The sequence below is a fragment of the Chroicocephalus ridibundus genome, chromosome Z (genome assembly GCF_963924245.1).
Source record: "Chroicocephalus ridibundus chromosome Z, bChrRid1.1, whole genome shotgun sequence".
Classification (NCBI taxonomy): domain Eukaryota; kingdom Metazoa; phylum Chordata; class Aves; order Charadriiformes; family Laridae; genus Chroicocephalus; species Chroicocephalus ridibundus.
Genome location: NC_086316.1, coordinates 58,877,614 through 58,904,118, shown reverse-complemented (window position 1 = coordinate 58,904,118; position 26,505 = coordinate 58,877,614). Strand labels below are relative to the sequence as shown.

Here is a 26,505-nt window from a genome sequence, read left to right as displayed (position 1 = left end):
GTGCTCCAGCCCTCTGATCATTTTTGTGGCCCTCTTCTGGACACGCTACAACAGGTCCTTGTCTTTCCTGTACTGAGGACTCCAAAACTGGACACAGCACTCCAGGTGGGATCTCATCAGAGCAGAGTAGAGGGTCAGAATCACCTCCCTCCACCTGCTGACCACGCTTCTTTTGATGCAGCCCCAGACACAGTTGGCTTTCTGGGCTGTGAGTGCTCATTCTTGGCTCATGTTCAGCTTTTCATCCACTGGTTCCGACAAGTCCTTCTCCACAGGGCTGCTCTCAATCCCTTCATCCCCCAGCCTGTATTGATACCGCGTGTTGCCCCAACCCACATGCAGAACCCCCTCATGAGGTTCACACAGTCCCACTTCTCAAGCTTCTCCAGGTCCCTCTGGATGGCATCCTGTCTCTCAGGAGTGTCAGCCACACCACTCAGCTTGGTGTCATCCACACTCACTGAGGGTGCACTTCATCCCACCATCTATGTCACTGATGAAGATACTAAACAGTACTGGTCCCATTACAGACCCTTGAGGGACACCACTTGTCGTTGATCTCCACCTGGACATTGAGCCGCTGACCACTACCCTCTGTATGTGACCATCCAACCAATTCCTCATCCACCAAAAAATCCATCCATCAAATCCGTATCTCTCCAATTTACATCAAACTAATCGGCTATTTTAATCTAACTTCTTCCTATGGTTCTGCTAGCCACACCTCAAACTTTGAGGTACTATAATGGATGCATACTTTAGACATTCATATTATCAATAAGAACTGAGAGTATGTTTGATGTCAAGGTCAGTGGTTCTCAAGCTGTGCAATGCTAGGCTGCTAAAAGAAATGTCCACCCCCCCCAAGCAGTACTGAGGGGTCATGGAATAAGGAGGCTCTACGAAGAGCCTCTCCCCCAGAAAACTCATTTTGTGTGACGTCTCCCAAGACATATTGCCTGATTAAGTCACACAATTAAAAGTAGCACACAGATTTCCTAAAAGACAAAAGAAAGTTCAGATCTATTAGCAGAAATAAAATAAAAATAGTAAAGTAGGCAGCAAGGAAAATAGAAGTTTAAAGTTTGCATGAACATGCTCCTCATTATTACCTATTATCATCCTAAATCTTCAAAACCAGCAGATCAGAGTAGCCAGGAACACATATTGCTCACCTACTAATTTAAGGGTAGACCAGACACCAGTCCACACTTTTTACTCAAGAATTGTTAAGATTTTAGGTAGAACTTGGAAAATTGCTCAAGTTATTTCTACCACCGATACCCACCTTTCACTGCCACACTTAAGCAAATTCCTTTTGCAGGAAATTCACATTGTATGTCAAATAAATTGCAGGCCTGGGGGAAAATGCAAGTCACTGAAAATAGTTTTAGGACAAAATTCTACCCTACAGGACACCCGTCTTTTCAAAGGATACCATCCTTCCCCAGCACTGCTTGAAGTTAAAAGAGAACATTCAAATACTTTCTGATAAGAATGTAGACTTAAATTACATGTATTGTACATTGAAACTGACAGAATTGCACAAAAATTGAGTTCTTTTACTTAACTGAGGATTTTCTCACTGGCATGCAGTTTACTTACTAACTTCATTAATTTAATTGATTTCCCTTTAGAAGTAAGAATTATCTATTTTCTAGATAATTATAATTCATTATAATGAGTTAGTTGATTAAAAAAATTAAACTATCAAATTTTTCCATATAGGTAAGCATGCACTTGCTTTCTTGAGTCATTTTGCTGTTTCCTATGAATGCGTGGAAGTCTGAAATGTGGATGAAGCACGGAGAGAAAACACAATGTAGTCAAGTTTTATCAAACGCCTCTGTAGTTTTATTTCTATGTCCAAGTATGTGAGATGGGATATTAATCTTAAATAAGGTCTATGACACATTAAAATTAGACAAATCTCAATTATTTTCTGGTAAATAAAAACTGTAAATTGTTGATTGTTTTTCTAAATCAAACAATGACTTAGTACTGGCTGCACAAAACACTCCTTAAAACTTACATAACTTTGGAATAAAACTTTTAAAATTCAATTTTTTGAAAAATATTGCATGGAAAAATCTTGAAATTGCCATTCTTTCTCTGTCTTCAGTAATTCCTCCTATGCAGGAACACAGTGTGGAAGACAGAACTTCAACATAGAGGGGCTTATTTTGAAAGTCACTATTATAAAAAGTTACCAGGAGAACAGACAATGTATTTCAAGACACATTATTTTTGTCACAATTTGCTGTGATGGTTGTCAGTCAGTTATTCGTACTTGTTTCAATGGTGTCTGTAAGACCATTACTCTTCTTTTCTTCTAAAGAAGTAGGTGTTTTCTTAGTAAAAGTAGCAAACAGTGTATCCATCATTCCCAAAACTTCTAGTAGCTCCTCTTGATAGTCAATCTCTTTTCCTATGGCTTCCTGAAGTCTCAAGAATTGTCTATCAACAACCGCTGACTGCCCAACCACAGGCTGATAAATGTCTGTAAAGAAAAAACATCACTTGAGAATCCACATACCTATAAAAGTGTGAAAATTATATTAGCTAGTTAAGAGATGCATTTAAGGAGTCTGGCATAAGTCCAACATTGTGGACAAATAAGACAACTTTAACAGTGTTCTGAAAACAGTTAATTATGGGTATGTACTCACAGTAAAAGTAAGTCAAACTAACAGAAACAGAAGTTTTTATGACCTCAAATACTATTTTTACCTCACTGGAGAAGCGGAAGTCACTTGTACTATGTAAGTATAGAAACACAAAGTATCAAAGATACTTAGAGACCATGAGGAGCTTCCTGCAGACGGTGCAAATCAGATACTGACTGTGGCCAAAGTTATCTGGTAATACCTCTTCTTGAATCATTCTCTTGACTCCGAGTTCACACTTATAAAGAAACCCACAAAGGTTCGGTTTCTTAAAAATGTAACACTTTTTACCTTATTTCCAAGGTAGCTATATGGCTTTGATAATCTTTTTTGTGTTATACTTACCAGTGATCATATCTGCAACAGTCACCAGTACAGGAGTGAATCTAGGCTCAATCACACGCCTGCAAAATTAGAAGACATCCCAATTTTACTGGTTTTGCCAGCCAACAGCACTCCTCTCCCACCAGCAAGCAGCTTTGTCATACGGGCATACAGACATATTTTTCTTCATGAAGAGCCATCACAGAATAGCAGCCAGAGATGAGAGTCAAAAAAAGCTACATATGTGGTATTCACCTCCCCCCTTTCAGGAAGGCAGTGGGGGCTGGAGGACTGGCAAAAACCTTAGGTACACATAGGCACAAGTTTCATCAAAGAGACAGAAAATAACTGACTAAGGGTAGAATGTCTGGCAAAGAAGTAAAATATCCTGTCTCACAATATTAGCAAAATTGTTTTGTGCTAACAGGTAAACAATTTCAGTACTATCCCAGACCTTGATATCTGAAAGCAGAAGGCATGCGAGATCTCAGGAGTATCAGTGTTCCACCCATGATCTGCTGAGACTGTGGCAAAAGCTATTAAGAAATATCAGTCTCAAAACAGTCAAGGAGAACCCAGGTTAAAATAATACCTTGCCACAAAGGTAAGGAGGAGATTAATTTGCTTCTCGTCTCGGCCTGCAAGCGCGCTCCTCAGTGTTCCTCTGCGATGTAGCTCCTGCATGACTGCAACCGTAACTTCTGGAGTATAAAGCCTGATAGGTGGCTGGATATACACAAGAGTTTAGTACCAAAGGAACATCTTTACACACAAAACAGGGCTGGTATCAGCAAACCCAAAATGGAACCCGCACAAGTTTGATTCCTTTCTAGTTATACATGGAAATAAAATTAGTTTGACATACAGAAAACATCCATGTTAGATGACAGCACACAACTCTGATGAGATAAAAACCAATGGCTTACCTCCAGTACTGCATCAAGGGCCTTGGAAGACTGAAAGCTCTTCAGCAGCTTGTCATATTTCCTCAAAACATGTTTTACAGGTTTACTGACACAGAAATCTTCCTAGAATTGAACAACAAGTTCAGAATAAGACAGACATGAACACAATGAATTAGATGTATTACCACAAACTCATAAATAAAAAAATTTTGAGGAGTGATTCAGTATACATTTTACCACCCCCCTATACCTGTTTAGGCACATAAGTTCTTCCTTTCACATAGGTTCTATATGCTGGTTGTCTCTTCTTTTGAGAATTTTCTTTCCTTTCTTCAGGTTTTCTGTGTTTAACATTTAGCACACCGTTGGTCATGCCTACAACTATAGTTTCATCTTCAGGCTAAAATAAAGAAATAAAGGTTAGGAAACTAGTGTTTTATTTGATGATGCGTGCTCTACCGTGCAGATTTTTAATGTTGATTCTTAATGATAAGGCTCTAATCACAATGTCATAGAATAACTTAAGTTGGAACACACCTCTATGAGGTCCTGTGGTCAAATACCGTGTTCAAAACACGGACAGCTTCAAGGCTATGATCATAAGCAACGTTATCCACCTAGTACACCTTTAACAAACACCCAGAGGGACTAAAGCCTGACTAGTGAAGCAAGCTCAAACATCCAATAACATCCTTCTGTAAGTACAATCTATGACAGGCTTTGTTTTTTGTCAATGGTGTACAACTGCCTTTGGCTATTGCATGCCATAAAGTAGACATGAACATCACCTACAGGAAAGCTATCATGGAACAGCAGGATTCTGACAAGCAAGTGAAAGTTGTTCAAAGTATCAGTCACTAGCATAAATTTCACCTACATAAGAAAGGCTGCATGTATTTGATGCTAAATATTATAATTTTAATTGATGCACTGGAGAAAAAACACTGACTTCACGTATAAAATAGTGAGTTCTGACCTATTACTATTAACAGATAATTCTATGAAAACATTCAATATTAGTTGAATGCTCAACTGCTGGTAAGAAAAAAATAAGTATTAGGAATTGCTACAGAAGAAATAATAACTAGAAAGACATTATGCCACTAAATAAATCCGTTTTTTACCCACATCTTAAGTCCTACGCGAGTCATTCTCAAAAGAACACTAGCAGATTCAGAATAAAAGCATAAAAAATCCACTATTTGAGACACACCTCTTCAACATGGGGATAAAAAGATAATTGAGGAAGGATATGACAAAAGCCTACAGCATTATAACAGGTATGGATGGAGACGTCTCATCAATGTCTCATATAGGGGCATCAAATGAAGCTAATGAAAGTTCAAACGGAACAAAATGACACAATTCTTCACACAACAAGTAGCAGAATTGTGGAACTCCTTGTCAAGGAATCTAGTGAAGGATAAAAGTACAGGTATTGCACGTTTTTCAGCTGCTCTAGAAGCTTAAAGGGTATGGGGATTTTTCTGGTTCTGTACTATTCACCTCAACCAAAAAATTTCAAAAGTCATTTAGGGAACAGGGTAGGAAATGGAGAAAGGAAGACACCCCCTCCACACACACACCTTCCCCTCGGCTGCAGAAGTGCAGGACAATAGCAAAGTAACAACGGTAGTAAAGATCCCTCGCAGTCCCTTTTACATGTCCTTCAGAAGCTACATAAGAGGGTGACTACATGACGACAGCTTTGTTTTAAAAAGCGCTGCTAGCCTCCAAATTTCTGTCCAGCAGGTCACTTATCCATTGGAACTCAAATGTTTCAGAGAAATGAGAGTCTTTGTTTTCTGTTTCCAAGACAGTAAGACGCATGTCTTAGCAAACAAGTTTGTTTATACTTTTCTTTTTTTCTTTTCTTTTTCTTTTTTTCCTCAGATCAACCTGACACCAAACACTTTTAAGACAAGCTCACCATATTCCAAATTACTTAACAAATGAACCACTTTTTTTCTTGTATCACTGGCACACAAGAAGACTCACAAAGTTCCTGAAATGCAAAGGATGAGTACAATCTTCTTAAAGTCAAAGGACTTCCCTTCTAAACTGAGTACTCTCCCTATGATATATACTGTCCTTGATAACACACGCTTTTGTACATATGTAATCATGTAACATCTGGTATCTGAACATATTATTCTAATCTGGTATTCTAAACATATTACGTTTAGAACCTCTTAATGCACTTTTTGCTCGGGAGCAATATATTCAGTCATCCAACTTTGCATGTACAGCATTCTTCTGAAACACCCAACAGCAACTGAAAACAAAAATTAACTACTTCAGTGACTCAAAAGGTATCAGTAATCACCTTGCCTAGAAAGACTTCTTATGTACTTACCGACAATGCAAGACTGAGGATGGATGTCGCATAGTTAAAGCTGTGGACTACTTTGTAGGAAGTAGTACTGTAAACCTTCACGTGCCTAAGAATAATGATTAAAACTGCGTTACTAATGCCTTATTGTAGACACTTTACAAGGATTTCATCACTCTCACATCTCTTCTATAGATCATTTAAGGAAACTGAGCACTTATACAAAGCATTCTTCAGTCTGCCACTGAGCTTCTTAGTTATTACCTCTCCTGAAACCAAAACGGTTCTATTAAAAGATAGACAAAAGTCAAGAAAGGACTACCTGTACCCAAAAAAGATGAAAATGGGGCAACGACAGAAGAAGGAACTGAAGGCACATGTAGTGACTATCAGACTTCAGCAATGCTTATTAGGAAACACTAAGAGAGCATTTCTTCAAATTTGTTCTTGAATTTTAAATGTTAAGATCTATTGACAATTTCTGGAAGTAAATACATAGCTATTCTTGTATCCAGCTGTTCTTTAATGATTTGGTTGAAGGCAGGAAATATTAAACAAATGGGAAAACAAAGCACTATCTTACAACAAGTACAAACTTCACTGTTGTGAGCACTGAATGACAAACAGCTGCACAGCTAGTATGATCCTTCAGCTTATGCTTTGTGATCATAAAGCCTGAGAAAACCTAGGAAGTAGAGGAGGGAGGGAGAAAGAGAGGAAGGAAGAGAACAGACCACTATCATTTCTGACAACGTCGTGTTTCTAATGTCTCTGAGACAACAAATTGAGTACCAGTACTCAGTAACTCAACACAAACAAACAAAAAAGCAAGGAGGACATATTTCATCTGTGCACCTTGGGTACAAAAAGCAAGAGCACAGAGACACAAACCCAAGCTCTTTAAAGTGAAGACTAATACACTTTCAGTTATTTAAACTGTATTAAAGTTAAGAATAGTTACTTTACAGAGGCTGCAAAGGTCACTTTAGAGATTCAGAAACATGCAATGCCTATTCAGAAGTTCCCCATACACATTCCCAAACAGCACAGGCAACCCTTACTGACATCCAAGGTAAAAAGAGGAAAAGGTTAACGTATATTGCAGTATGGACCTTGGCCACAAGACGTGTTTTCAAATAAGTTACATCTCTAACAGTTAAAAGTGTATAAGACCAAAAAAACATGCACAGATACATACTCATGTATAACAACTTCCAAAGGAAAAAAGTCTGAAAGAATTTAAATCAGAACAAAGCCACAAAATATACTAACCTGTCCAGGGATCCTGACAATAACCTTTGTCCAGAGCTGTTCAGGCATAAACAAGTTACAGTTTTATGGTGATTTTTAAGTGAAACTAGTAATTGTCCGCCTTTTAGTACATCCCAAACTTTGACATATCGACCTCCTGTGAGAAGGAAGCACACAAAAAAGTTTGACACAGGCACGCATTTACGCTTCTCTGGAGAAGTTTTCAAAGAATGATACAGTGCCTCCTCCACAACACAGAGTTTTCTGTACCTACTCACTGTCCCCATCTATTACAATTGTCTCCTGGGACAAGACACATTACAAGTCTGCTCTTTTTTAGGCCCAGCAGGCACAGATGAATGATTCAACATACTCCTTACAGAAAAAAAAAATAATCTAGATACCACTGGGTTACAGGACTTCTGATGCAACGACAAGAAGAGACTAAAAAACCTTGTCATCCTTAAGAGAAAGACAGTCCCATCTTTTCAAAACTTCTTAAGGATGTTCATACCTTCACTTTAGCACTGGGCTAATTAAAGTCTGTATCCTGTCATGAAAAATGTCTTTTTTTTTTGGATCAACTACAAAAAAATCAACTCAGAGACAAAAAGACCCCTACCTTCACCCTCTAGATCAACACAGATTCCTAAAGAAGATCTTTGAGAAATCCAGCAGTTACATCACTTACCACTTCATTACCAAAAGAAAACACCACGCAAAAAAGAAGCAGCTGAAGTATTTCTCACAAATTAGGGCCATGGAAAAGAAATTTTATTTTATTGAAGTACCTGCAGATACCAGAAGCCCACCAGAAGGGAACAGAAGCACGCTCTCCACAGGCTGGCCATGCTCTATTGTCATGACACTACTTTTTGTTCGTGCATCAAATATTTTCACAGTGTGGTCATAGGAACCTGCAAACACCACCATAAAAAGCTTCAGTTTCATAATTTCAATTATTTCAGGAACTAAGACAGCCACATCATATAATCTAAAGGAGCTCCTGCCAAATGAAAATAGTTTTAAACCACGCACTTAGAACACCTTGTGGTTTACCTTGGTTAATTTACAGCCTTCAGGCAACATAAGTCTTCTTGCCTGCAATGTGTCAGGCCTTAAAAGTAATTTAAGTCTCTTATTTCCCTTCCATTAATCAAGCGTATTTATAAAAATAAGTATCAGGCAACCTGAGGAAACCTAGTCTCTTGTGCCTCCTGAAGTAAGGAATACTAGTTTTTGCACAGCAATTTACCACAGATTAATAGAAAGCTACTGCTAGGAAAAGCGAAAGCAAAGAGTTTCAAAAAACTCCTCACATGACCTTTCATTTTTGAGTCTGACAGTTTTGGGCAGTACAAACTACAATGAAACTAGTGTCCTCCTCCGGAAACCTGATAGAACACTTCAGTCAATCCCAACTAAAGGTTACAGTCAAAGGATTTTCTTAAAATTTTCAAAGGCCAGTCAGAACAGTCCCATTAACCCCAACAGGATAAAGCATTTTTAACTATGTTAAAAATTAGTTCACTCAAGAATTTCCCTATGAACGTCAGTGCCAAGCTTAAAAAGCAAGTAAAAAAGGAAACAACAAAGTAGGCACTGAGTAGATAGATCCTCCATGTTTAAAAATATAATAAACATGATCCCACTGCACTCTCTGTATCTACAGAGCAGTGGATGTTGTCCACCTCAATTTTAGCAAGGCTTTTGACACTGTCTCCCATAACATCCTCATAGGTACGCTTAGGAAGTGAGGGTTAGATGAGTGGACAGTGAGGTGGATTGAGAACTGGCTGAATGGCAGAATGAGAGGGTTGTGATCAGCGGCACAGAGTCCAGTTGAGGCCCGTAACCTGTGATGTTCCCCAGCAGTCAGTACTCGTTCCAGTCTTGTTCAACATATTCATCAGCAACCTGGATGAGTGGACAGAGTGTACCCTCAGGAAGTCTGACACAAAATTGGGAGGAGTGGCTGACACACCAGAAGGCTGTGTCACCATTCAGTGAGACCTGGACAGGCTGGAGAGTTGGGTGGACAGGAACCTAATAAAATTCAACACGGGCAAGTGTGGGGTCCTGCACCTGGGGAGGAATAACCCCATGCACCAGTACAGGTTAGGGCTGACCTGCTGGAGAGCAGCTCTGCAGAGAGGGACCTGGGAGTCCTGGTGGACAAGTTGACCATGAGGAAGCAATGCGCCCTTGTGGCCAAAAGGCCAGTGGTTATCCTCCCCCTCTACTCCGCCCTGGTGAGGCCACATCTGGAGTACTGTGTGCGCTTCGGGGCTCTCCAGTTCAAGACAGACAAGGAACTACTGGAGGGCTACAAAGATGATCAAGAGATGGGAGCATCCCTCTTATGAGGAAAGGCTGAGAGACCTCAGTCTGTTTAGCCTGGAGAAGAGAAGACTGAGAGGGGATCTCATCAATGCTTATAAATCTCTAAAGGGCGGGTGTCAAGAGGATGGGGCCAGACTCTTTTCAGTGGTGCCCACTGACAGGACAAGGGGCAATGGGCACAAGCTGGAACGTAGGAAATTCCACCTGAATATGAGCAAAAATGTCTTTACTTCGAGGGTGATGGAGCACTGGAACAGGCTGCCCAGAAAGGTTGTGGAGTCTCCTTCTCTGGAGATATTAAAAACCTACCCGGACGCAATCCTGTGCAACCTGCTTTGGCTGGGGGGTTGGACTATTTGATCTATAGAGGTCCCTTCCAAGCCCTATCATTCTGTGACTCTGTCATTCCATATCAATGTCTTCCTGCATTTTTCTTCAATTCAATCCAAAAGATGCATATATAAAAAATAAAATCAAACCTGTTATAAAGACATCTGCATTCAGTTTACTTGCACAGCCGCATCTCACATAGTCAGTATGTTCACTGTATGAGACGATTTCTGTACCACTTGGAATATCCCACAAATTTGATGAATAATCATCACCACCAGAAAATATTCGGTATTTATCAGACAGGAAGCCCACTACATGAACAGCTCTAGAAATCAAAGTAAACAATATCCAAAGTTAAAACATACACTTGTTTCCAGAACAGTTAGTCTGTATGAAGAGCTTATTAAAGTATTCTCTCTAACTTAAAAGCGCAAAGTGTCTACTGTTGGAAGTTACAAAGCCTCACTTTAGAGGTTAAAAACACTTTAGCTTTTTTATTTACAGCCAGAAAAAGGGTCATGCTGACAGATGCTTACCTAAGCGCCGATATAATCTTCCTTAAAGTTTTTACAGGTCTACTAGATGCTCATTCAAAAGCTGTAAATTCCACATTTGTTACTTAAAGGTGTGTGTACTAGCACTGTCCTTTAGAAAAAAAATTATAATACTGTATTTTAAGTATGACTGGGTTGGACACCCTTCTTGTTCTTTAAAATCACTATTTAAATCTGTATTATCATCGTAACATCCCAACAGGGAATGATTTTGTCAGAAAATGCAGATACACTAAATCTTACTACCGTTACCTTAGTGGTTAGGACATAAGACGATAACCTATCTACAAGGGCTGGAGCACCTATGCTGAGGACAGGCTGAGAGAGTTGGAGTTGTTCAGCCTGGAGAAGAGAAGGCTCCAGGAAGACCTTATAGCAGCCTTCCAGTACCTAAAGGGGGCCTACAGGAAAGATGGGGAGGGATTCTTTATGAGAGAGTGGAGCGATAAAACGATGGGTAATGGTTTAAAACTGAAAGAAGGCAGATTTAGATTAGATATCAGGAAGAAATTCTTTACTGTGAGGGTGGTGAGGCGCTGGAACAGGTTGCCCAGAGAAGTTGTGGATGCCCCATCCCTGGAAGTGTTCAAGGCCAGGCTGGATGGGGCTCTGAGCAGCCTGGTCTAGTGGGACGCATCCCTGCCCATGGCAGGGGAGTTAGAACTAGATCTTTAAGGTCCCTTCCAACCCGAACCATTCTGTGAAACACAGACCTCACATAGAAACACTCTCAAGGTCTGCCTGTGTGCTCTCCACTGAAAGCACGTTTATTGTTGTTGTTGTTCTAGATACATAAAACATGTACTGGTCTTCTATAGTATTATCATTGTCTTCTCCTCACTGGTGGATCAGAACTCCTAACTCCTCCCCCACATCCTGCCATCATGCACTTTTTCTGGCTTTTGTTTTTGGTTGGCTTTTTTTTGGGATTCCTGCTCTTCCTGGAGTATTTCTTCACTGGTTTTGTTTAGACACTTTTTAGAACTCTTTTCCAGACAGCATCAAATAAAACGTGCCATGGAGTCAGAAGACTATGCCTGCACATCATATTAACAGACACTTACCTGAATTAGAAAGTGTATTTACTCTTCCATGTACTTAATTCATATTTAGAATTAAAAAAAAACAACACTCCGATTTTGAATTCAATTTAAAAATCTACTTTTCAGTAAGAGCTACACGAGACAGTTGCAAGCAACACAGATCAGTATTACTCATGTTTTCAGTAACATGCAAAGCAGACAGATGTAAATACACCAAACAAGCTTATACAGGCAAAGGAAAAAACAACACCGTCTTACTTAGTAGGACCATCAAATTGTCTCAGTGGTGCTCTTCCACTAAGGTCAAAGAGGCGAATGCTACCTTCCTCGCTGCCGGCAACAAGCAGATTGCCATCATCTCTGTATGTGGCACAATAAGCAGCATCTTTGAAGCGAGAAAATGTTTTGATTGGTTCCTGAGAGTAACGACCATAAATGTGGATCTAGCAAAACAAGAAGACATTAAGTTTGCTCACATGATACCATCTGAAAGACAGGGATAAAGACCTCAGGAAAGCCACTTACCCTGGAAGAGGCTGTGACAGCATAGTTATATGGAGAAACCGGGGAGAAGTCAATTTTATTTACTGCACCAAACTCCTTTATCTGAACAGGTGTCTAAAACAATTGTGAGAAAAATCATTAAGTCCACATAAGCACACCATCAAAAGTGAAAACAGCAAATCAAAACCTATTCTTCCTACAGAGAGCTCAAAATTCCGTTTAGAGCCAAATTATTTTTTAAGTACAATCCTACCGAGTTTGCCTTTTGCCTGACTATTCTGCTGTTACTGATTTTTTTACAATTCACGCACTACAGCTGACGCACTAATTACATGTTTTGAGGAAAAATACTTTGATTTTGCAAGAAAGCAGTAAAAAACCCCAAAGCTTTAGGACAATAACTACGTCTGTTGGGCCAATCTGGGGCACAAGTCAGCCTCGTTTGCCGGGAGGCCGTTTGCGACGTTTCAGGGCGGTATTTAAGAATCGCCCCTAAGCGGAGGCCGCAGGAGCTGGCAGAACCGGCAGGGAGCAGAGCGCAGACCCCGCGCCCCGTGACCGGGTCGCTCCGGCCGCCCCCCGCAGGGCTGACTCCTACCTTGTACGCCCGCCAGTACAGCGTGTCCTGCGTGATCCTCTCCCCGAGCTTGGGGAAGGCCTGGACCACCACCGGTTTGTAGGTGGCCATGGCCGGCCGGTACCGGGGGCCGCCGGGCGAGGCCGAGGCCTGCGCGGCGCCTCCTCAGTCAGGGAGCGGCGGCGGCCGCCGGCGCCGCCCGAGTCGCGCTGCTGCCCGCGGGCCCGGTGGCTCTACAGGAGGAGCGCGGGGAGGACCCGACCGGTCCGCGCCGCCTCAGGGGCCGAGTGTCGCCACGCCGCCGCTATGGCGAGCCCCACGCCGGCCTCTAGTAGATCCAACGCGGTCCTCTGCGTCAGTACGTCATTAGGGAGCGACCCGGCCTAGCCAATCAGCACCGCGGCGCGGTGGCAGGGCGTCAGTTCCGCCTTCCTGTCAGCGGCTAAAGCGGAGGCGCGGAGGTGAGGCGGGGCTGCGGGCGGGGAGCGGTCGGTCGGTCGGTCGGTCGGTCGGTCGGTCGGTCGGTCGGTCGGTCGGTCGGTCGGTCGGTCGGTCGGTCGGTCGGTCGGTCGGTCGGTCGGTCGGTCGGTCGGTCGGTCGGTCGGTCGGGGCGAGAGGGGGGGGCGGCGGGAACAGCGGCAGCAACAGCGGCAGCGGCGGGTGCTCCCCAGCGTCCGCGGGGGGTGATGGCAGCAGCTCGCCTTCGAGCCTTTCGGCCCGCAGCCGGCGGCCCGCAGTGCGGGGGGAGGCCTCCAGGAGCGCCCGGGGCTGCCAGGCCGTGCCGCCCGCCAGGTGCTGCCGCTGAGCCCGGCCCGAGGTGGGAGGCCCCCCGCGGGGCTGTCAGAAAGCCCCCGGTGATGTTTTGCTGTCGTCGGTCTAAAAGGGGTTTTGTCATTTTCCTTCACGTATGGTCGAAGCCATTGGTTTTACTCGGCTTATGAGAAGACTTGGAGTTGTAAAGGGATGTAAAGTCACTGAAATTTTTTCTTCAAGTTATGTTTTTAGGAAATAAAGTTATCCTCCGTACTCATGTCTTGGTATAAATGTGTCTGATGGTGGTGGGGTTTTTTTGTTGCAACGAGGCTAATACTCTGAAATGTTACTTAGAGTAAACTCCTACTGGTTTCATTATGGTATTTAGCTTAAATATCCACATGATAAAATTTAAACAGAGGGTTTTGTTGATAACTTGTGTCAGTAATAAGACTGATATTTCACTGAGGTTTTGACTAATAATGCCATAAGCTTAAAGGAAGCCATGTTTGGTGTAGTTTTACGCATTACTTCACTGGATTGTTGTTAACCCATGTTATGTGTGTTCAGTTGCAGGTTGTTCAAACATCTGGATCTCTTTAGATCCAGCTTGGTTGGCTGGACCTGCTCTTGGCTGGGAACTATGAAGAAACATTTTGCATAAAGCTTTGACATGACTGAGGCCATGGCATCTTCAACAAACTTAGATGCTGGGGCCCAGTTAATTGTAGAAGAATGTCCCACTAGCTACAGCCTTCCACCCATGCCGGACATAAAAGTGGAGAATCAGCTTGACTCAAGCACAGAGGAAGGCCAAGCTCAGAGTGTCACCATGGGAATGAAATTCATTTTGCCCAATAGATTTGATATGAATGTCTGCTCACGATTTGTAAAATCTTTGAATGAGGAGGACAGTAAAAATATTCAAGACCAAGTTAACTCTGACCTTGAAGTGGCATCTGTCTTATTTAAAGGTTGAAATTTATGGTACAAATTGTTATGTGTGAGCTGTGTCATCCTGTAAAGTGGTTATGGTTTTTTTTTAAAAAGCCTTTGCCTTATATGTGTATTAATTAGTAATAGTCTTCTAAGATTTCTTCCCCTAACATTTTTATTATATGCTTGTTATGAATGTAAAATTAATTTCCCACCTGATTATTTTTTTAAATCTAATTTTTAAATTTTTTTAATTGAAAAAGTAGTGGCACAGAAAGTCTCTAGTGTTATTTAATAAGAGCTGGTGCTGGTTATGAAAACAAGCTTCCTTCTTTTGTGTAACATGTCCTACAACATGCTGCACATTGTTGAATATGTTTGTGTTTACAGAAAGCACTATGTGGTCATTTCAATTTCAGTATCTTTCTGCAGCTCACTTCATGTTTTCACTAGTATGATGACAAAATAACGGTCATGCGGTTCACTTTGTGTTATCAATATGGCTGTACAAAGCCTGTAGTTGCAGTGATTGGCCTGCCAATTCAGCTACTTGAAGGTGAGTGTTGCTCCAATTCTGGATCTGCAGCTAATCTCCAGCCATTTCTGGGCAGTTTCATCAGAATCGATCCATGTGTTTTCATGACGGAGCATATCAAACAGAATTAGGACTTCCATCTAGTTCTTCTTAACAATTGCGGGTTCCAGTACTCACTGTCATATTTCAGACTCTTAGGGTGATGTACCTTTTCGTAAGGTTGAATTTGACCCATTTCCTGTAACAAATACAGACCTACTGTGGATTTTGATTGGTTTCTCTGATCTGTATTTTTGGCTGCAGTTCAGCCATTGTAATTTTCAAACTTTTTTGATTTGCAGGCCCTAAGTGCTTACTAGTGGAGCTGCAGACCTGAATGGCAAATTTAGACCCATCAGCGATAGGGTTGTTTTTCTTAGGTAACACTTGTGAACCCTTTAGAAGTAGTGCTGCAGATCCAGGGACCGCAGGTCAAAAACACCTGGTAGGTCTCTTAATTTGATCATGTGGGCTGTAGCAATTTGATTGGTAAACAAAATGTAACTTTGTTTTCATCCTGTTACCCTCTACTTCTTTTAATTGGTTCTCTCACCAGATTTGCGCTTGGGCTTATGATCATGAAGTTCTCTATGGTGCGAATTCAGTGTGTATGTTAGTTAGCTTCCAGTCATTAATTACTAGTGCACACTGGTGTTGAATCAATTTAGCCAGTAATGGAGTTTAATCCTCCAATATGTCTTTCCAGTATCTAATCAATTAGCTTCTTAAAAATTATTTGGCTTCTCAGCTACTTTTCAAAATCTAAAGGTACTTTTGAGAATTAGCGGCCAAGATAACACATATATATATATATATATATATATATCTTCTTTAATAAAATAAGATTCTAATGGAAAACTAGAAGAGTTAGTATAAATGAGCACAGCAGCACTGAATGACTTCTTGAAGTCTAAGTGGTGACCTGCTATTGCATTTTATGTAAGTTAGTGTGGAATATCTCTCTTCCTGATGGATAAGTATTCATAAAGCATTCATAATGCAGTTACAATTTTATCCAGCCGGAATGGAAAAAGTCCCGGTGAAGAAAACTAGTGAAGGTTATCTTCACTCATGCAGTACATGGGTTAGGGACTAGACAAAACCTGACTGCATGGCTGACCAGAGCTGCATCATGTTATTGCACTGGAGAGAGTTAGTAGGGATGTGTGAGGCTAAGTGGGGCTGTCCTACTTGATAAATCCATGCCAGGTGTCTAGAAAGTCTAGGCTTGAAAGTCTAGACAAAGGCTTACCTCATTTAGACACCAACTTGTCTCTGGGTGACATTACACCATACTGAACGCATGGGGTAACAGCATTGTTTTATGCTAGAAATGAATACAGCCCTTTATTCAACTCTCATAATGCACAGTGGAAAAAGCACATGTCACAAAGATTACTTAACATGGGTTTTAAAGATCTTGTGATACTGGTGCTTTCTAGTTTGACTTAGAATCTGTGGCTTGCTTTCAATACTCTTAATAGTACTAAAATCCTGTCTGTTTTCTCTGCTCAATGTAGCTGAATGCAACATCCACACTTCTCCTTCCCCTGGTATCCAAGTAAGACATGTTTATACTCCATCAACTACTAAGCATTTCTCACCAATAAAACAGTCAACTACCCTAACTAACAAACACAGGGGAAACGAAGTCTCTACAACACCTCTGCTTGTAAACTGTAAGTATCCTTCTGCCTTACTGTTAATAATTATTTTGTGAACTGTATGTTAGATGCTTGACAGATTTTTCCATATTTTTTCTTTGGTGTAGCAATGAACTTTAATATAGGAAAAAAACATTGAGATAGTCTTGTCTAATTTCACATGGTTCCAACCATAAAATAGTAATCCACCTGCTCTATTGAATTCATGAATGAAGTGCATTTTCCAGAAGGGATCCACTCTTGATTAGAAAATGTAGGTAAATATTTTTCTGATCCTTTCTAAGCTTTAAGTTAATGTGTGTCATATACTTGTTTTCAGAACTTGTGCATCTTCTAAAATTTTTTAACATTAGATGACTAGTGCTGCAGAGTACTGCAAATGTGATTGCCATGGACCTTGAAAGTCAAGGCGTCAGTATTATTTATGGGGTTTTGTCATTCTTAATTGTCAAGCATTTTCTTTATAAATTAATTCTCTGTAATTTTACTTCTGTAATGATCTATAAATCTATAATCTATAAGTTATTTCCTCTATAAATTGTAAGTCTAATGTTTAAAAAAAAAAAGGCTCCTTGCATGGGAAGAATTAATCTGGAGCTGCAACACAAGCCTCTGAACAAAATATGCAGTCTTTCTGACAAAAAAATATCAAACTTTCACGTAGTTAATAGGAAGAGGACAGCAAACACTTACATATTATGTAATCATTAGCTAATTTTGTTATTATGTAATGTGGATAACTTATTATATATTCCCTCCTGAGCACCTTTCAGACCTGCTCGAAGTTATAATCATCAAAACCGTACAGTGTTTACTGGGGGATCAGAGATTATTTTTTTTTCTTCATAATCTCTTAGGAATTATTCCGCTTTTAATGCTTAGTACTTTTTATCAAAAATAAAACCCCACAAACCCACAATCGTTTTCTTCCCCTGTAGATGTCATGTTATGTATAGTTTTGTAATGTCTGATCTATTCCACACTGTAGTGAGTGAGAGTTATGCTGTGGGCTTTATTGAGGAGAATGATAGGTTCCCTGATACCATGTGATCTCTTAGATGTCATTTTTAAACTACACAGCCTTAATTTATCAAAAGATACTTATTTTCATTTGATAAATGTTCTTAATGTGATCTTGGGTTGCTGACCAAGCAGCAGAGAAGAGAGCATGTTGCATTGTACAGAGTCAGCGTAGGAAGTATCTTTGCTTTCTAGTATGATTTATACATTGGTTAAAAAATTACCTAAACCTATGAAACTCTTTGGAAACTTTTCTATTTTTAAGATAGTGATTCTGGTTTGGAGTATAAGGTGAAACCTATCTACACGCTCAAATCCAAGTTCTGTACTGGTCAAGACAATGTGCACGTTACGCCCAGCTTCAAATAGAGCAGAATGAAAACTGGTGGGTGTAACACATGCCTTTGCTTCCCTTTTTTCAGCTTTATCCGTTCATCAGCTGGCTGCTCAGGGAGAAATGTTGTATCTGGCCACACGTATTGAACAAGGTGAGAAAGAGGGAAGTTAAATGCCTTCCTTTAATACCATGTTGTGCTTGACTTTTTCCCCAAAGCTGTATTAAAAAAGAAGTAAATCCTAATTTCTTGTACAAATTGAAGGATATTTGAGGTATCTGTTCTTTGCAGATGTGAACTAGTATTTCACATTAGTTTTTTTATTCACTCATTGCTCTGATTTGTGTTTTAAATTAAACATTAGAGTTAATAGGAGGTGTAGGTAAATCCCTTCTTCCCCCTGCTCCCCAGCTACATAGGTAATCCATGGAAATGAGAAGAGAATGTTAGTTCTATGAGAAGAAGAATAATTTCTTTTAAATTATCTTTGTACATTAGAAAGTACATCTTTGTACATTTTTACTAATGGTGGCTTTCCAGTTCTGTTTAATCAATTGACATATAGAGCTATATGTTGGTAATTTAAGCCATGGCTCACACCTGCAATATAATAGTGCTGCTTATTCTGAGTTCTGTCTTCAGTGTGACACTTGTGTGTCCATAATACATATACAAAATTTCAACTCAATATATTGACTTGAAAACTGTTAATAGTATATTCTTATTGTACTATTAGTAATCAGTCGTGCTTTCAGTGCGTTTTTGTAGAAATATTTACTGGACAAGCGGGTAATGACTTGCCGAGTCTATATATTTTGTAAAGAGCCATGTATATGGAAAGCAAATCTATTCTGGGGTGTCAGTGATAGTTAAAAATGCATATTATAGTGCTATGATAAGTGTGGGATTTTTTTAAGTACTTAGATATAAAAAATAAAATAAAATTCAACTGTTTCAGTCAGACAATTGTTAAAAAGAAGTTTTTTCCTTCTTCCAGCTGCACTTGAAGTAGATCTTAATTGTTTCCACAAAGCCCCCTGTTGATTACATGAACTTTGGGGGTGAATGGAGTTATGCCATCTATATTGCTCTACAAGCTAATTCTTTACAAGAATGTGTGGCTTACTCTGTTGAAAAAAAAAAAAAAATGCTTTCCTACAGTATAATACAGAATGTACCTCGTTATTTTTCAAGCAGCCCTTCTTTCTTTTCCTAAGATAAAGCCCAGATTACAGACAACTTGTAACATTTCTGAGTATAAACAGAGCTTGATTTATAAAACTGTCGTGGTTTGGCCTCAGACGGCAACAAAGAACCACGTGCCACTCGCTCGCGCCTTCCTAATACAGGAAGGATTGTAAGAAAAGGCAAGACTCTTGGGTTGAGACAAAGGCAGTTTAACAGAACAACAAAGGGAACAGGCAAACAACAACAACACGGATAGGGGAATATACAAACGTGATTACGGAACCGCGCTCGCCGACTGGCCGGACCCGGGATGCCCCAGCCCGCTTTTAAGCAGCAACTTCCTGCCCCCTCCCCCGGCAGCTCAGGGTGGGCGTGGCTCACATGGCATGGAATACAAGGGAAAATTAACCCTATCCCCACCGGAACCAGGACATTATCCACCCCTTATTCCATACCATCTATGCCATGCCCAGCAGGTTCCAATGAATTGCCACCACTTTCCCCTGTTATATATATATATATATATACACACATACAATGCCCTTAGTTTATGGGCCATCCCTCCAAAGTGTCCGTTGAGTTCTTTTAATCCACAGCTTTGGGCTCCATCTGTTGGAACAGTCTCTCAGGGCAGGTGAGATGCGGTGTGGTGCTGGTCTGTTGCATGCTGTATTTTTCGGAGCTTGTGACTGGTGCACCTGGTGTGGCTCATGCACGCGGTCCGTGGGCTGAAGATGTAGATCTTGAGGAAACTGCTGGGCGCCAGCTGCTGAGATCAGTTCTTATCCCATCATCCCTATGCCTTACTTGTAGTACAACTGATAGCAATTATAGCAATGAGGACATACAGTGACAGTGTTACTTAGCAATTAACAGCACACAATCTGATTCATTGGCTATTCTCGCCCAAAATCAGATCCCCATGAGGTACACATCGGACTTCCCCATCCTTCCGCATCACCCACCAAGTGCACCCAGGTCCTTGGGCAAAAGCAATCCCACGGATGGGTTTGCCTTTGCCTGAGGCAGGACTAACCCAGACTGTCTTCCCTAGCATATTCTTCATGTGCACTACGGGGACTTTATCCCCTTCTACAGTACGTGGAAGTTTTGATTGGGCAGGGCCAGCCCGATTGTTAGATCCCCTGGTGTTAACTAGCCAGGTAGCTTTTGCTAAATGTGTATCCCAGTGTTTGAAAGTCCCACCACCCATTGCTCTCAGTGTAGTTTTTAACAGTCCATTGTATCGTTCTATCTTCCCAGAGGCTGGTGCGTGATAGGGGATGTGATACACCCACTCGATACCATGCTCTTTGGCCCAGGTGTCTATGAGGCTGTTTCGGAAATGAGTCGCGTTGTCCGACTCAATTCTCTCTGGGGTACCATGTCGCCACAGGACTTGCTTTTCAAGGCCCAGGATAGTGTTCCGGGCAGTGGCATGGGGCACAGGGTATGTTTCCAGCCTTCATCCAGTGCATTAGTGAAAGTGATTACTAAACTACGTGTTTTTCTTTAAACAGAAAATGTAATCAATCATAAGGATGAAGAAGGATTTACCCCTCTGATGTGGGCTGCAGCTCACGGGCAGATCGCAGTAGTGGAATTTCTCCTCCAGAATGTAAGGAAAAAACTACACTTAATTTTAAATTTATTTACTTTTTAGTTCAATTTGCCTTCCTAAGTTTTTCAATGCTGCTATACATGTAAAGGTTTTAAAGTTAAGTTCTGTGTGAATCCTCATGTTTTAAAAAAAGAAGTGGTTAATTTGATTATTTTTTTTAATTATTATTGTTATTTCAGGGTGCAGATCCTCAGATTTTGGGTAAAGGGCGAGAAAGTGCCCTATCACTGGCTTGCAGTAAAGGTTACACAGATATTGTCAAAATGCTGCTTGACTGTGGAGTTGATGTCAATGAGTATGACTGGGTAAGACTTTGGCTTGAATTTACATCAGAGGGTGATTTGGTCAGAAATTTGAAATAGGGCACAGCGCTGGCTTAGGTTTGGAAATTGTTCTACCTCTTCTGAAATACCTGAGAGTTTCAAAACTTCCATAGGATAAGAGAAGTTGGCCCTACTAGTTCTGACTTCTTGGTAAAAAGAGAATGAGACTAACGCTGAATCCTTGTAGAAGGGTGAGCTTACAGCCTAAACAGTAGGCAAAAAAAGATGGAAGTTTTGAAGAACCAAAATGGAACCTCATTTTTATAAAACTTGTGAAGTCTCTTACTGATACATATACTGGTGTGTTAAGGAATTACAGTTGCACACTGCTCAATCATTAAGTGTCTGAGGCTTTTCTCTGCTTTTGCAGAATGGAGGCACACCTCTACTATATGCAGTACATGGGAACCATGTGAAATGTGTAAAAATTCTCCTTGGTAAGCAGACTGTACAAACAGAATTATCAGTAATGACGATCTATCAGTTTTCATAGTTAGAAATATGGGTTTCTTTTCCTGTTTTACATAGAAAGTGGTGCTGATCCAACTATTGAAACAGATGCTGGCTATAATTCCATGGATTTGGCTGTAGCCTTGGGCTATCGGAGTGGTAAGTATTGCAAATGTAAATTATTTGATTTTTGTTTTTACTGATCCTTGTTTATATAGCTGCTGTAATGGCCTAGTAGAGGTTTTGCAGCTGTAAGGAAAATCCCTGTCCTACAAGTGTTAATACACCGAAACGTACCAGCTCAAAATGGGTAGGAGTTTCCGCCCCTGTCTCAGAAAGCTGGGTACCTAGGAAGAGAATGTCGCTGACCTGGATCTGCATCTGTGGGCACGAATAATGGTGTGCAGGGCTAATGCAGCCCTGATCCAGACAAGGGGAGCGGATCTGCTCCTGCTCCAGCCTGTGCAAAGGAGTGTGTGTTGCACTGGACAATGGTAAGAGGCTGGGGCCCTCCCAAACCCTGGCGCTCTGTTGATTTGCAAACTACATCGCATCATTCCAAACCTTCTTCCCCTGTCAGACTAGCTCTAGCTCTCATTTATCTTGGAGGCAGACAGTAATAGTGCCAGGATCAGTGAACTAGACTGGCTTACTTGGTTCCGGAAAACAGAGGCAAAGAAGGGACTCATCATTGTTTTCCCCTCATGCTGCCTTCATTTTGAAAGCTATGAAATGTCTGCCATTACAGAAGTGAACTGACTCAAAAAATAAGCCCAGCAGTGGTATGTGTAGCTTCTCCAGGAAGAGCCCCGTGCTAATGGGAGAGCCTGTAACTTCACAGATGTCTAGATGTAGGACTACTTCAAGAGTTCAATCTCAAAATGTTCCACAGGGGTAGTTTCTAATGAATGTTTTTTCCCACTTTCCATTTTTAGTCTTAAAGTTTTGCTTTCTGTGTGCTATCTGCCTATTCAAACCAGAGAACAGATCATCACTTCCAAAACTCATCATCTGCCTTACTGGGTGTATGGTTTTTGCATTATATGAGACTTTTATTTCTGAAGGGATGCAAACTATTCCCAGCGTGAATTTATTCCTCTTTTTTTATTAAATGATTGTACAGGACAAGCTGGCATCTGCCAGGAAATAATAGCACAACTCTAAAAATGTGAAAAAACATGGAACACTGATTAACCTGAATTTTTTTATCTGCTTTAGTCCAACAGGTTATTGAGTCTCATTTATTAAGGCTACTTCAAAATATCAAGGAATAATCGTTGGCTCTTCTGTGGGTGTCTGTTCTTGGCGTGGAGAATTGCAGTGGTTTTTAGCCCTCTAATCAGTGATAAAGGTTGTTTGTTTTGTAAATTTATCTCCATTCAACTGTTTGCTGTCTTTAGTTAATCTTTTTAATATTCTTCCTCTTCTTTCGTTATTAATCATAGAAATATGCGATGTGATCCTTTTCTTAAATATATTTTATATCATTTTAGAAGAAAAAGTCAGTTGTGCATGAAAGACTTTGTAAATAAATCCAGATTTGACTATAAATGTATACACTGAGTGCAGTGTGTGGCACTGGGCCACGTGTCTGTCTTCACATTGTTGTCCACAATTGCATTATTGATATGTATTCACGGGAAGAAATTTGTTTAGATGCTGAGGTATGTCACCATACAAGATGCATATCTTTACTGTATTAATACCAAAATGTGCACCATGTGTGATTGTTTTCAAGATCTCCAGCTAATACTACTGCTTTTGGCTGTCTCATTTTTAAGAAGTTGGTAATAAATTGAAAGACTTTGGTAATGGTAATTTAATTCGTACCTAATTTCTTTCCACCTGCCTCTGCTTTCTTGTTGTAGTCCTGAAGCAAGTAGGCCAGGGCCTCCTAGGTAGAAATGTCTCTGATATAAGGAAGTCTAATTGCAAGCACAGAATTCCTAGCTCCTAAATATCCTCCCTGCAGTGGCCGAAAGTAGACATCAGCTGCATGGGAAGAGAAGCCAGAGCCTACTGCATTCCAGCCTTCTTCAGCCAAAGTGTGGTCCTTGGGATCCCTTGAGTTGGAAGGGACCTACAACTCCCTGTTCAGGTCCCTGCTCCTCCCAGGAGTACCTAAAACTAAACCATACGACTAAGAGCATCACCCAGATGGTCCTTGAACTCTGACAGGCTTGGAGCTGTGACCACTTCCATGGGGACCCTGTCGCAGTGACTGACCACCCTCTCAGTGAAGAACCTTTTCCTGATGTCCAGTTTGGACTTTCCCTGACACAGCTTCATTGTGTTTCCTTGTGTCCTATCATGGGTCACCAGCGAGAGGAGATCAGCACCCCCCCTCTGCTGCCCCTGTTGAGGAAGTTGTAGACTGTGATAAGGTCACCCCTCAGCCTGAGCTGAGCTGGGCAAACCAACTGACCTCAGCCGCTCCTCCTAAGTCTTGCCCTTGAGACATTTCACTACCTTGGTCGCCCTCCGCTGGACACACTCTCATAATTTGATGTGGGGCTGTATCAGCACAGTGTAGAGTGGGACAATCACCTCCCTCAACCGGCTGGCTATGCTGTGCTTCGTGCACCCCAGGACACGATTGTCTCTGTTGGCTGCCAGGGCACACAGCTGCCTCATGTTCAACTTGCCATCAACACAAACCCCCAGATCTCTCTCCGTGGGGCTGCTTTCCAGCCTCTCATATCCTAGTTTGGAGGGATGTCCTAGTGTAGCTGTTTATTTAGAATGGCAATTATGATTTAGTATGATTTTGAAAGTAGTTGAAAAATCAGGCAATATTAACTGATTTTCTGGGACCATTGCACTTAATCAAAACTAGACTGAGTGATGGGATGTTACAGTTTTGCACAAATAACAGATAAGCTTTTGAAAGAGATACTTCAGCTTTTCCCCGATGGCGCATACAGATCCCCCTGTGGTGTCGATGTATTTCCACAAGCATTTCTCCATTGTGTCCACTAGAGGTCTGGCATCTATTCGCAGATGTATGCCCCTAATCCGTGCCTTTCTTCCTCGGTCCATGGGTGGTGAGCCCAGTCTCCAATTTACTCTCCCGAAGAGCTCACAAAACATGAGTGGACCCAGGTAAGTTACTGTATGCCTTGCATAGTGTCTCTACAATGTTTAATTTTTCTACTTGAAAATCATTCCATAAACAAAGGAAATCAATACTGTTTAAAGTACATGTACTATGATCCTGACCAAAGGCACTGGAAGGCTGAAGAATAATCCAGCCGAGTTCTTTGAGTCAGATACAGAGAAATTTCTGGCCAAGTTTCCCTCTGACTCTGTACTGCAACATCTGTGGCGTACAGAAGGTGTAAATCGGGTGAGAATTAAACTCGCAAATGTTGTTTGAGAGCCAGTCCAGAAATCCATTTCTTTCATGAAGCTGAAATCTGAAATGGAATGAACCTTAAGGGAGTTGAAGCAAGAAAATGTAACCAGTCTTGCAGGTGTTGGTGAAACCCTTACTGCATTTAAGCGAGTATTATCTGCCTCCCAGGCTTTGACACTGGTATTTTTATGTAGGGTTTACACCAGTTCTACCGTATCATGCGTGATTAAATCAGATGAAAGAAACAGTAAATCTGACATGCCTTGGAAGCAAGAGAGGGAAATCAAAATCTAGAAAAATAAGTTTTATTGTAAGTAATTTTACAATAACATGAAGTGGTAATTACTGTAAAATCGCATACTAGAAATACTGGGATTTAATGGTGGTGTGGTTTAACCCAGCCGACAGCTAGGATCATGCAGCCACTCACTTCCCCCAGCTGGGATGTGGGAGAGAAATGGAAAAGTAAAAGTGAGGAAAAACTTGTGGGTCGAGATAAATACAGTTTAATGGGTAAAGCAAAAGCCACGCACACAAGCAAAGTAAAATATGGAATTAGTTCACTGATTCCCATGGGCAGGCAGGTGTTCAGCCATCTCCAGGAACGCAGGGCTCTATCATGCATAATGATGACTTGGGAAGACAAACGCCATAACTCTGAACGTCTCCCCCGTGCTTCTTCTTCTTCCCCCAGCTTTTATTGCTGAGCGTGATTCCATATGGTACGGAATAGCCCTTTGGCCAGGTGGGGTCAACTGTCCCGGCTGTGTCCCCTCCCAGCTTCTTGTGCACCCCCAGCCTTCCCGCTGGCAGGGCGGTGTGAGAAGCAGAAAAGGCCCTGGGAGCTTAGCAACAACCAAAACCAGCAGTGTGCTACCAACACTATTTCCCACCCCAAATCCAAAACACAGCACCGTACCAGCTGCTAGCAAGAAAGTCAACTCTATCCCAACTTAAACCAGGACAACCGGCCTTTGTGAAAACAAATGTTGGGCTTCCATGTTTGTTGAAAAGCAACGCAAATAAAACGCAAACTGTGTTTTCTTTAAATATCATAAACTGAGCCATTTCTGATTACTTTTAAAAACATCTTATGCATAGTCATGTATAAGTATGTGTAAGGAACAGAATTTCCTTTTTCTGTATTTTTTGTGTTACAGTAAAGTACCTGTTCTAAATGATGAACCTTCAACATCTGCCTTGTATTTTGTCTTGAACTTCAGTCAGCACTGAGTTAATATATAGGAAATAAACTGACTAATTCTTAATTATTACCTGAAATTGTACTCTAGAAAATGCATTTCTGGATTATATGGGAAGATACTGAAATAGAAAAACATAGGTTAAGATAGCAAAATGTAAAATCTCTTCCATCTTTTTGCGGTAGAATTTCAAGCAACGGTCAGGTAGTCGTTACCACATATCCCACAGAAGTGAGTGCAAAGGTGACAATG

The 26,505-nt window shown here is 41.1% G+C and overlaps 2 protein-coding genes across 2 annotated transcripts; one reads left to right on the top strand and one right to left on the bottom strand.

Moving 5' to 3' along the window:
* Positions 1-1,841: 1,841 nt before the first annotated feature.
* UTP15 (UTP15 small subunit processome component) lies at positions 1,842-13,180 on the bottom strand. Its single transcript, XM_063319762.1, has 12 exons — positions 12,854-13,180; positions 12,277-12,369; positions 12,010-12,194; positions 10,301-10,479; positions 8,270-8,395; positions 7,500-7,635; positions 6,252-6,336; positions 4,146-4,295; positions 3,917-4,018; positions 3,583-3,716; positions 3,012-3,070; positions 1,842-2,500 (listed from the first exon to the last, which is right to left on the bottom strand). Exons 1-12 carry the CDS (start codon positions 12,941-12,943, stop codon positions 2,277-2,279), a joined length of 1,563 nt encoding a protein of 520 aa, XP_063175832.1. The 5' UTR covers positions 12,944-13,180; the 3' UTR covers positions 1,842-2,276.
* Positions 13,181-13,213: 33 nt separating this feature from the next.
* Positions 13,214-23,522, top strand: ANKRA2 (ankyrin repeat family A member 2). The gene is made up of 9 exons (XM_063319763.1): positions 13,214-13,293; positions 14,156-14,559; positions 16,616-16,774; positions 18,202-18,267; positions 20,823-20,920; positions 21,103-21,228; positions 21,617-21,683; positions 21,775-21,855; positions 22,915-23,522. The coding sequence occupies exons 2-9, from the start codon at positions 14,259-14,261 to the stop codon at positions 22,968-22,970; spliced, it is 954 nt and encodes a 317-aa protein (XP_063175833.1). The 5' UTR covers positions 13,214-13,293; positions 14,156-14,258; the 3' UTR covers positions 22,971-23,522.
* The last annotated feature ends 2,983 nt before the right edge of the window (positions 23,523-26,505 follow it).